Genomic DNA, 12,467 nt, shown 5'->3' with positions numbered 1-12,467 from the left:
AAACTCCAACCAATTCATATCCAAAATCACATCAAGTTGCTCTAACGGAAGACAAACTAAATCAATTCCGAAATCTCCACCAAAGATACTCAATGGGAAATTCAAATATGCAAAACAAGTAGACATCGAATCCATAGCAGGTGTATCAATAACCATACTTCTACCCATATTAGACAACACAAGATTCAATATCATAGCACAATCCAAAGAAATGAAAGAGTGCGTTGCACCAATATCAATAATAGCAATCAAAGGTGTACCATTAATAAAGCGCGTACCTCAGATTAGCCTATCATCAGCAGTGGTCTCAAAACCAGACAATGCAAACACTTTTCCTTTCGCTTGCTCCTTCTTTAGTTTATCACACTTGGTACTACTGTGCCCTTACTCACCACAATTATAGCAAGTCACAATCGAACCAACTCTACAATCCATAACTTTGTGATCCGGCTTGTCACACTTGAAACACTTTCCAAAATTCTTGTTGCATTCATTAGCACGATGTCCCTCGACACCACACTTGTAGCACTTAATCGGAGTAATAGCTCTTCCCCCACTTGGCTTTTCGCCATAATCAGATTTATGCTTCTTCTTATCTTCATACGGTTTCCCATGGTATTGTCCTTTCCCTTTCCCATCACTTGAAGACTTGTAGTGAGAAGCACTCTCCCTACTATCCTCATCATAAATCCGACTCTTGTTAACCAACTCCGCAAAACGAGTAATCTATTGGTAACCAATAGATTTCTTGATATAATGCCTCAAACCATTCACAAACTTCAAGCACTTAGACCTCTCCGCAATCATAGTATTGTAATAAGGACAATACTTGATTAACTCTTGAAATTTTGCAGCATATTCCGCTACAATTCCATTCCCTTGCTTCAATTCCAGAAATTCCACCTCTTTCTTTCCATGCACATGTTTGGGAAAATAGTTTTCCAAAAATGCATCACGGAAAAGAGCCCAAGTAACTTTTATGCCTTCCTCATCAAATCTTTGCACAATGTTACTCCACCAATCCTCAGCTTCTTTCTCTAGCCTGTGAGTGCCAAACTGCACCTTCTGCACATCGGTACAATTCATAACTCGAAAGATCTTCTCGATTGCTTTCAACCATGCTTGTGCCTTGTCAGGTTCATGCTCTCCTTCAAAGATCGACAACTTGTTTCTTCAGAAATCTCCCAAAGCACGAAACTCATTCTCCTCTCCATTGCGAGCATTCGCATGTGGTACTTTCCCAATAGCACCAGCTAACATCGTCAATGCCTCGGCAATAGCGTCATCATTCCTTCCCGCAACCATTCTCCTAAGACAACCAATAGTCAAACAGACAAATAATATTGATCATGTCAGATACACAAATCTAATACAACGGGAATAAAAGACATTAATAACCTTGACCAACTGGTCGACCATGCTCTGATACCACTAATGTAACACCCCTTTTATAAACCCCAAATATAACAAATATTCACAGAGTATAATAAAATTCATAAACAAAAGGGCATCACATGTTATTTTCACCGCAATGAAAACCTGAAACAAACATACAAAACATGCACTAATCACCTTGTAACACAATTTGATACTTCATGCTTTCATACATTATGCATATCGCACGCGGAATAATAAATCTCCAGTAATTCAATGGATATATCTCATACTATATCCATTTATCAAATCATATAACATAAGAAACTCATATATATACACATGTCATATGGATTCTATGGTTAGGCAATATAGCCAACAACGCGTTATATCCAACATATCAAGTCATACATCATAAACATAACAATATCCAAACAATAAGACCTGAGTTCAAATAAAACCCCCAGTGTTACATGACCAGAGCGTTTGACTCACTACCTAGTCAAAACGATAAACCAAAAGCTCTTCGGCTAAATCCTCAGACAAATTCACTACTCGTCGGAACCTGCACGATGTCACAATGAACATCATTGAAAAAGAAGGGTGAGAATTCACATCATAATGAATACATACAATATGTACAATGAATATAGCATACAATAACATATTCATTCATCACACTTCATAACTTTAATTAAATTCCACAATTATTGCACACAACACAAATATGATTACCACACTAGTAACACATCAATTCAAAACAATCACATAACAACCATGCGACTCGAAATGCAATTAATGTGACTCAATGAATATGGTACCATGGTGAGTATCAAGCTCACCGCTCCCGACTAAAACCAGAGTCACGCTTCTGATTTGGACAAGATCAAAGCCCTCGAAATATGAACGTGTAGTTCACCGCTTCCGAATCTGCAAAAGGGAACAAAGCCGCTCATGTTTCCACACAAGGATCAAATCTAATCGGAGTACAATCTCCCCATGTATGCATGTACAACATTACGCAACATATGCAATAAAGATTATCACATAACCTTAATTATCAAAGCATATCACTTAATTCGCACAACTCAAATTATTCACCAAAAAGTTGCACAATACTAATTCATCAATAAACAAGCATACACTCAGCATTTAATGATCATTTATAACATGTAGTACACAAGCCAATTCATGTTATTCACTCGATTCACAAATTCACATCAGACATATATCCAAACGTCATTGAATAAATTATTAAAATTCATGGAAATCCATCTAAAAACATACGCATATAGGATCCCAAGCCAAAGAATCAAAATTCCAAAATTTTATAACAGACTGTCGCTGTAGCGGGGAAAATCTGAGATCGAAGCCATTATATTGACTCGACTCAATATTTCAGTGAAAGTCGCCACCCGCGCTTTATTATTTCCAAAGGAAAAGGGAAAAGAACGAAGAAAATCCAAAGTTTGTTTTTAAAACAAAAGAGATCTTAGGTACGGGTGTTGATTATACAAGGGGAAGGTTTTAAGCACCCCTCATATCTGTGGTACTCCACAGGAACCTTTTTGAAAATCTGTGTCGTGTGTGCTAAAAAAGGAGTTTTGTTTATTTTTAAAATAAGCTCGGAAAATCATTAAGCCTTGTGCCTACATACCTCCTCGGTGCAATGGGGAAGTCAGAGCTAATGTAGTTCCTCTTAAAGGGAAAAACATTTAAAAAAAACGAATAAACACTTTATCATCGTCAGAGAGAAATACTCAGCCATTGATCTTGAGCATGAGAACAAATGAGTTCTTTGCATCGCAAATGAAAGAAGGGCTCCAACTCGGATAGAAATCCACGAGTATACCACTAGCTCTCTCACGCGGAAAAGATCTCATTATATCAATCAATTTCAAAATCGTGGGGTATCGCCACTCGTTTCAACAATTAGTCGTGTCTAAACTTTTGAAGAAAAGGCCACTAAGGGCAAAAGATATTTTTTAAAGAAAGATTTTAAAAGAGGTTTTACAAACATAAGAAGGTTTTGGAAAAAGGGAGAAGATTTTGAAAATTAAAGAAGGGGAGGAGATGAAGAGGCTATCCTAATGCGTAAAATAAAAGCTAAGGAAAGGAACGGTCTAACCGAAGAAGAAGCCAACACTTGACATTATGAGTCAAGGTAGATTTCCCATCCTTTGGACTTATCAATACCAAACCAACACATTACCACTTGGGGATCCAGATGACCTTATTATCTTAGCACCACTTTGCATTAAGCACATTAAAATTCTGACGAAAATCGGGCAGAGTAACGGCTGTTTTCGGGTAAAATCCTTATATCAATGCCTTGGAATTAACCATCAAGGACTTTCAAGGAAATACATGCATACAAAAACAGACAACAATCCAATGCCAGACAGACATAATAACAACAGAGTAATAACAAAATAAGAGTCCAGAGGTACTAAGTCCATAAGTCCGAATCTCCAAAATGCTCGGGATAGTAACCAATAGTCCGAAAAAGTGCCTTAAACATTTTTTAGATTTTTGTTGTTTATTAATGTTTTAGCATAAAAGTAAAGTATGGTCCAAGTGGACAAAAAGAAAATAGCGGAAACATAAACATAGTGTCCAAATGGACAAAGAGAAAATAACGGAATATAAACGTCCAAATGGACAAAGAGAAAATAGCGGAAACATAAACATGATGAAATGATAAAATAAAGCAATAAAGCGAAAAATAAAGAGAGGTATAATAAATTGCGGAAATTAAAGTCAATGGTTAGATGTTAAAGATAACCATCTTGAAACTTGTCAAGTATGTTATCAAAGTTAGTAATAAAGATCGATGGTGAGTGAAGGATGTTCTCGGATTTAAATTCAATGGAGATTTATCAGAAGCTTGATAAAATCATAGCGACTACACGATAAACCTCCATAAGTCTTTAATCAACCGCATACAATTCTCTTCCATATTTGATCTTTTTTTGATTCGGGACACGAAATATTGCGCTATGTTAAGCAGATCGCCAAGTGATTTATGTAGAAATCACCATACAACGAGGCCGGTCAAAAGTTTATGTGCTAATCCATGCGAGAGAAGCGATATGTAGATCACTCTCCGAAAGCAATACCGCACGAAAAGAAAAATAGGGAGCGATCTAGTCTTTACCAAGAATCCATAAGAATTCTCAAGGTATTAAGACTTTCATCGATCAAAATAAAAAGAAATAAAAGATGGAACCACATTCAAAAGCTCCGTTCATCCATAATTTCAATCACTTAATATTGCGGATTTGGATTCTCATCCTATCGATGCCCTAAGTCCATTGAAGTTAGAGAGAAATTAGGCTTCTAACTTGTGATTCAAAGAAAATATCAAAAGAAAGGAGTAGAAGAAGAGTTAGAAACAAAAACAAGTCAAAAAAACCACAAAAACAAGCATTCTGCCTTACTGACATCGATTTCCCTCTGTAGGAAATCGATTTCCTGCCTGCAGAATTCATAATCAGGCGCAAAAAACAGAATGGAAATCGATTTCCCTCTGTAGGAAATCGATTTCCTGCGCACAATTTTAAAAAAAAAAAACAGCATTATGAACCATAAAACTTAATTTAGACAAACATACAAACACCTTATGATCACATATCCATTGGAGCACGAATTTTCCATCAATTCACCATCAAATAGGACCAATATAGCATCAAAGATGCATTGAACACAAGCAATAAAAATCTACATCCTAAAGTTTAGAATTTTACCACTTCTTGAACAAAATGTTGGAATAGCTTCAAGAACAAGCACTAAATGAGTAGATCCTTCAAAATTGGAGATGAACAAACAAAGAAAAGAGTGAAATGTAGGAGGTTTAGTTCAAAACTAGCAAGATTCAAGGTGAATCTCACTAATTCTATGAAAATGAACTTTAGGTGAGGGTTTTGGAAAGGGTGAGAAATGAATTTGCAAGAACTTTTTTGGCTCTCCAAGCTTGAGAAATGAGGGAGTAGAGACCTCTATTTATAGGATGGGAGCAAGAGTAGTGGCAATTCGGTCTTTTTGAATTTGGTAATTAATTTGTGTTTAATTGGTGTTTAAATGGTATTTAAATGGTAAAATGGGGTTTAAGTGGGTTTAATGAAGGGAATTAATTTTGGTGAGGTGGAAAATTGGTAAAATGACAAAAATGATCAAAGAAAATAGGTGCCAAAATGATGTCACACTTCCCTCCTTATTTTTTTGAATTTCGCCCCAGGGAAATCGATTTCCTCTATGGGTAAATCGATTTCCATCTTCAAAATTTTCAAAAATTGCTTTCTTGCACTGTTTTGATTTTTGCCCGATCTTTTACTTGTAAAATATAAACAAAAGAGACAAAATACATATTTTTGGATTTTGGTTAGTATAAAATAAATAAATAAACTAAAAGTGCTTGATGATTCCCCTCAGAGATAAACACAGTATCAAGAATGGAGTCTCACAATGGTGCTCTTGATTGATGATTAAACTACAACCAATGTATGATCTTAGGGTCAAAAATTGGGGTATGACAGTCGCGGCGCGTCACACCTCTCCCGCGTCGCAAGGCAAGTAAGAGAGTTTTGTGCGGCGCGATAAAGACCTCTCGCGGCGCAACTGTGCGATTTTTGAGAACAAAACCCATTTTTGACAGCATACGGATTTCGTCCCAATACAACCAAAATCTCATTTCAGACAGACATCCAACACATATATCGGGTTTCTAACATGTTTCTACTCATGGTTTAACACTATAACATCATTAAACATGTTTTGATTCACAAAATCTCACAAATCTACAAAACCCTAATATATGAAATTGAGAGAATTGAATACTTATCATACTACTACACATTCCATACATGTATAATCAAGATAATGAGATTTCTTCCCCTTACCTAGAATCAAAATTCCCTCTTCTTCTAGTTTTCCCCAATTTTTCTCTTTCCTCCTCTTTCTTTTCTCTTCTCTTGAGTCCTCTCTTTACCAAATGATAATGTTATGAAAAGTGACCTAACCCTTACTATCTCTTTTCTCTCTAATTGGGCTTAGTAACACTTACTATTCATAATTTCTATTTCAACTAATTAGGCCCATTCCTTATTATCTCATTATACAACTAATAGTCTAATTTAATCCAATTAGCACCAAACACCAATTTAATTAATTATTATACCACCAAATAATTAAATAAAATAAGTAATTAACAAAAACACCAATTTAGATAATTAATAAAATAGCTAAAAAAATAGGGATGTTACACTTTCAAGTCTCTGTCAGATAATGATCTAAGTCTTTCAATACAAAACAAGAATCTAAAAAATATTTTCATATGTGCTATACTGCTCAAATCTTCTATCAAGTGAGCCAATTGTTTGATCTACAATATATAATAAATAATGATTTCGAAAAGACTGTTCAGCAGACTCAAGATTTAGTTATGTGGGTTGAGATGAATTTTCATCACATTGTTGTTTTCTACTAATTTGATGTTTTTGAATAAACACACATTCAATCTCCATTTCATTCCCAATCTTTTAAGTACTAGCCTTAGTATTTAAAAAATCCAAATTCTCTATATATTTTCAAATACTTTTTCAAACCTTTTACTAGATTTATAGTCACATCAATACACATGTTTTTTTGCCAACTTTTGCTAATTTCATTAACAGCAGTTAACAATTCAAACCAAATAATCATAACTACTAAAAATTCAAAGTTTTCAATTCCATGAGTTGCTAAAGATTCGGCTGCACTCTTAATTTTGGAATTAATAATATAAAATATTTTGTATATCATTGTTTTAATTTTAGTGCCTCAATTAAATTCTTTAGTTGATAAAATTATGGATATATTAATTGATTTTATTTTAGGGAAATTAATTGATTTTATTTTAGGGAAATTAATTGATTTTATTCTACTCTATATTTTATTTATGAGAACATTCTTTTATTAATTTTGACTTTGTAATGCCCCAATAGTTTTATTAACTAATATTTTTTTTTAAATTTCTAACAAGTATTTTTTTAATAGAAAATTATCTTTTAATATATATTTAGGGTAAGGAAAAAAATTGGTGCCCATAAAATTATGGGACCCTGGGCTACCGCCCCACGAGTCATATATATATATATATATATATATATATATATATATATATATATATATATATATATATATATATATATATATATATATATATATATATATATATATATATATATATATATATATATATATAGGGGACGTATATGGGGACGTATCACATGAGAATTTTGGCTATAATGAGAAATGAGAACTTTTAATAATAACCATTGGATTTGAATTAAAGGCTCAGATTTACCTCATATGTTAAATACATATTACATAAATATGTTGTTCACTTAAACTTTAATTAAATATTTTAAAATATGAGATAAATCTGAGCCATTAATTCAAACCTATTGGTTATTATTAAAAGTTCTCAGTTCTCATTATAGCCAAAATTCTCATTTGATACGTCTCCTATATATATATATATATATATATATATATATATATATATATATATATATATATATATATATATATATATATATATATATATATATATATAGGGGACGACTCAAGTGAGAACACTTGATTATTATGAGAAATGAGAACAATGAATCACGACCATTAAATTTTGATTTGTTGATTTTAATGGACCAAATTGGTTTCTCTTTCTATGTTAGTTTAAAATAAATATTAAGTATCATAGAAAGAGAAACCAGTTCAGTCCATTAAAATCAACCAATATATATATATATATATATATATATATATATATATATATATATATATATATATATATATATATATATATATATATATATATATATATATATATATATATATATACTGTGTAAGCAAGAAATATATTAATGGGAGAACTAAGGGTTCTCCAACATTGATACACAATAGCGGAACAAGTCCGACAAAAAACGATTTTACAAACCAATTACAATCACGATAAAAAAGACAATGTGTCTTTACAAAAATCGTAAAAGTTACAATTGGAATAAGTAATATCACCAAAGGAAGACCACTTTCCACAACAAAATCTTGATTTTCCACACTATATCATTTATATTCCAAACCTTATTTTTAGAAAATTTCTTTAGCCACCTCCCTATGGGGGTCACCCCCAGCGAAAAACCCAAATTACCCCTGCTTCGGAAATGAACTTCCGAAGCTTTGATTTTTTTAAAAAAATTTCCACAATTCGGAAGTGCATCTCCGAAAACACCTCATGGGGGGTGTCTTCGGAGATGAACTTCCGAAAACACCTCATGGGGGGTGTCTTCGGAGATGAACTTCCGAAAACACCTTTGTTCAGATTTTGGGGGGTTTTGGAAATGCACTTCCGAATTATGCAGAAACAGAGATTTTTTTTTATGTTTTTCTTAACAGTTTCGTATTTTTAATTAAAGGAAACCAGGAAATAAAATAAGCGACATATAAAGGTGAAAATACTAATATGATAAAAAAAAAGTAATATATACAACCGATCTAAATCCAAATAATAATAATAATGTGCTAAAGATACAATCCGAAAACAAAAAATAAATAAACCCGACCACTACTGGGTGTGCCTAACCCTCTCTCCCTGGGACTTCCTCTGCCGCCTGTATGCCGCCGCACGACCCGCATCAGTGACGATCATTTCCATCACGGCCACTGCCTCTGGACCACCCTGCTGAACGACACCTCGATCCAACGCGTCCCGCCCAAGCATCTCTATCCGCTGGCAGATCGGCATGAGATCAATGGCGTGGCCATCCTCGGCCTGCTGGTTCTCCAGGATCTCCTCGTGTGCTGGCCTAGGAGCGTCGGGAACGTCGTGTCTCAGCAGAGGATGTGACACCCGATAGAACCATGTGACGTATCCCTCCTCACTGTGCCAGTCCTATGTGACTCGAGTGAGACGGTACTCCTGCGGTACCACATGATGCTGCCAGTCCTCCCATATGGCAGTGAGCTGCACTCGGGTCACTGTGTCGAGAGCAGCCTCAAACGGTGACCTGGGTATCCGCTGCACGAATCCGAACTGACGCATGCACCGCTCAGGGAGATACCGGACCATGATGGTAGTCCCGTATGCCAGCCAGCCTGAATATAGAGCAATGCCGTCAAAGGGGACAATCTGAGCGTAGTCGCTGAACGGCCTCCAGGTGACGTCGTCGTGCATCGTGCGGTCCAGGTATCCACGGTATGGTCCCATTGCATCGTTCCCCCTCTGGAGAACGTATCTGGCGGCCCTGGGCATGGCGTCCACGTACGCATGATCGATGTGAAAGCCGTGGATGCGGGAGAAGTAGGAGATGATCCAGCTCTGAAACAGAAACACGATAATGTATTAAAAATAAATACGAAACATAAATAAATAAATAAATACGATAATGTATTAAAATAAAACGTACCGTAAGTAGTGTGCAGGATCCGACCAACTGCCTCGTCCTCCAGTTGGAGGCCTCATTCAGCTTCTGGTAGAGTTATGCCAGAGTAGCTGCCCCCCAGTTCCACTGGTGAATGGTATCTAGGTCCATGAAGTAGCGGAGGTAGGTCACGTCGACGTACCTTGCACTCTTGTCCACAAAGCATGCAGCGCCTACCACATGCATGTACCAACACCGGAGAGCGCAGCCGCAGTGATAGTGTGTGAATAGCTCGTCACCCGCCTCCTCAGCCTCGGCCACCGCGTCCAGGTGGTGCTCAAAATAGCAGCTCAGTGTGGTGAACCAGACATGAGGCCCAGATGTCGTGACGCACTCAAAGTGAGCAACCTCGTGCTCCATGCCCAAATAGAGCGTCATCCACTCAATGGCCTCGACCCTCTGGATCCGGGAGTGGTGCAACAGCGGCCCCCTAATCGGCAGGTGGAGAAGACACTGCACGTCATGCAAGGTGATCGTCATCTCCCCAACCGGCAAGTGGAAAGAGGACGTCTCCTTGTGCCAGCGCTCCACAAATGCCCCCTGCATGCCGGTGCTGATGGTGGTGTATCCCGTCATGCAGAGCCCGCTAAGCCCTGAACCTCGCACATGGTCGTTAAACCACTCAGCTGCTGGTTTAAACAGACTGAAAATCTTCCGGGCGTGGTTCACCATTTTCAACAGCCCTCTCTCCTGTTACAATAAAAAACAAATAAGCGACATATATTAAATAAGCGACAAATAAACGGTTAAATTATAAAAAATGGTGACAAATAAACGGTTAAATTATAAAAAATACCTCTCCCTCCCAGATACGCCGAGCGACGTGATCGTGGTAGTTAATCAGCATGGAAGTGTCAAAGGGCCCTCCCGGATAGCTGTCCTCCTGCTCATCCTCCTCCCCGGCTGGAGGGTCAACATCCGGTACCCCCTCCGGCTCGTGGTAGGGCACTGCCGCCACCTCCTCCTCATCCTCCTCCTCCTCCTCCTCTCGCTGGCGGGAAGAAGATACCCGAGCCAACCGACTCCTAGATCCTGAAGCAGATGTACCCTCTCCCTCGCCCACGGGAACTCGCACACTTCGTCCCCGGCCCTGCCCCCGTCCCTGTGTCGACGCCAGCTGCGCCGCCGCCCGCTCGCGTCTAGCCGACGCAGTCTGGGTCTCCCTACCCTGTCTGATGCGTGCTGGTTGGCTGCCTGACATGTTCCTGTAAACAATTGAAATCGATTAATATGCGAGACAAAAGAAAAAAAATAAAAAATTGCACTTCTGATACAATTCGGAAGTTCATTTCCGAAACTGGGAATGGAGGTGTTTTCGGAAATGAACTTCCGAAACACCCCTGCGCATAACTTCTCTGCAACCTCCAATGGCAGACCCCAAAAACCTAAACCAAAACTACTTTTATGCCTACTAAACAACCTAATATCAGTACCAACCTATCTTAATGTGATTTTTTCAGTTTCTAAACACCCTAATATAGTAATGTATAATGGATCTAAAAATTGAAAAAAAATGATAAACTTACTAATTAGTGTTTGAGATGAGTTTGGTTGAGTTTGGAAGAAGAGTTTGGCAACCTCTGATACTTCACACTTGCTTTTGCAGAATTTTTGAAGAGGGTTTGAGTTTGAAAGAAGATTAGGGTAAATGATTTGGGGGAGGGGGGCTGTTTTGCTTAATCTGCAAAACGCGCATTATTTCGGAAGTTCATTTTCGAAATGCTGTTTTCGGAAATGAACTTCCGAAATAAGACAATTTTTTCAAAAAAAAAGGCGCTTTCGGAGATGCATCTCCGAAAACACCTTTTTCTTGCATTTCGGAAATGCATTTCCGAAGTCAGGGATAGTTTGGGTTTTTCACCAGAGGTGGACTAGAGGGTTGGGAGGTGGCCAAAGAAATTGTTTATTTTTAAAGCAAAAGCCATTCCTTGTCAACTAAATAATCCCACAAGTGGCCAAGCAAAACACCCCCAATATATATATATATATATATATATATATATATATATATATATATATATATATATATATATATATATATATATATATATATATATATGAGGAGGGATCAAATTACACCAATATGTTACACTTATAGTTACACTCATTTATAACCTTTGATACTATTTTGATCTAATGGTTAGAAACAACTAATGAGTGACTCATGATTCTTGCTTAAAATAGTTTTCTCCTATTTTTGGTAATAAATAATTTCCACTCTAATAAATCATAATTCCCTATTCTCATACATAAAATAGATTTTTCACATTTTTTTTATAACTATCAAATTATACTTCATTTAAAAAATTCATAATGCTAAATATTTTTACAAAAAAAATCATGATTCAAAGTTTGAAAGAAATTTTAAAAAAAATTCCCTTTTTTTAATTTTATTTAAATTTAATCATATTGAATTCACTTAATGTAAATAATAAAGTTGTTTCATTTTTAAATATAATATATACAAATTCACAGTGTGAAAAAAAATATAATCGTATTTTAAATAATTGTGAAATTTGTTTCAAATAACGAATACACGTGTTTTTGATTATAGAATTACATTTTTTCTTAATAAATAATAAAAAGAATGTATTATAATAAAATATTAATAATAATCACGTAATTTATATAATTTTT

The 12,467-nt window shown here is 36.1% G+C and overlaps 1 protein-coding gene across 1 annotated transcript; it reads right to left on the bottom strand.

The window, feature by feature from the left end:
• Positions 1-726: 726 nt before the first annotated feature.
• LOC131629683 (uncharacterized) lies at positions 727-1,086 on the bottom strand. The gene has a single exon (XM_058900461.1). The coding sequence runs from the start codon at positions 1,084-1,086 to the stop codon at positions 727-729; it is 360 nt and encodes a 119-aa protein (XP_058756444.1).
• Positions 1,087-12,467: the final 11,381 nt, after the last annotated feature.

This window comes from Vicia villosa, unplaced genomic scaffold (assembly GCF_029867415.1).
Source record: "Vicia villosa cultivar HV-30 ecotype Madison, WI unplaced genomic scaffold, Vvil1.0 ctg.000591F_1_1_2_unsc, whole genome shotgun sequence".
In the NCBI taxonomy this organism is placed as follows: Eukaryota; Viridiplantae; Streptophyta; class Magnoliopsida; order Fabales; family Fabaceae; genus Vicia; species Vicia villosa.
Note: the sequence above shows the minus strand (reverse complement) of the source record. Positions and strands in the feature narration are given on the sequence as shown.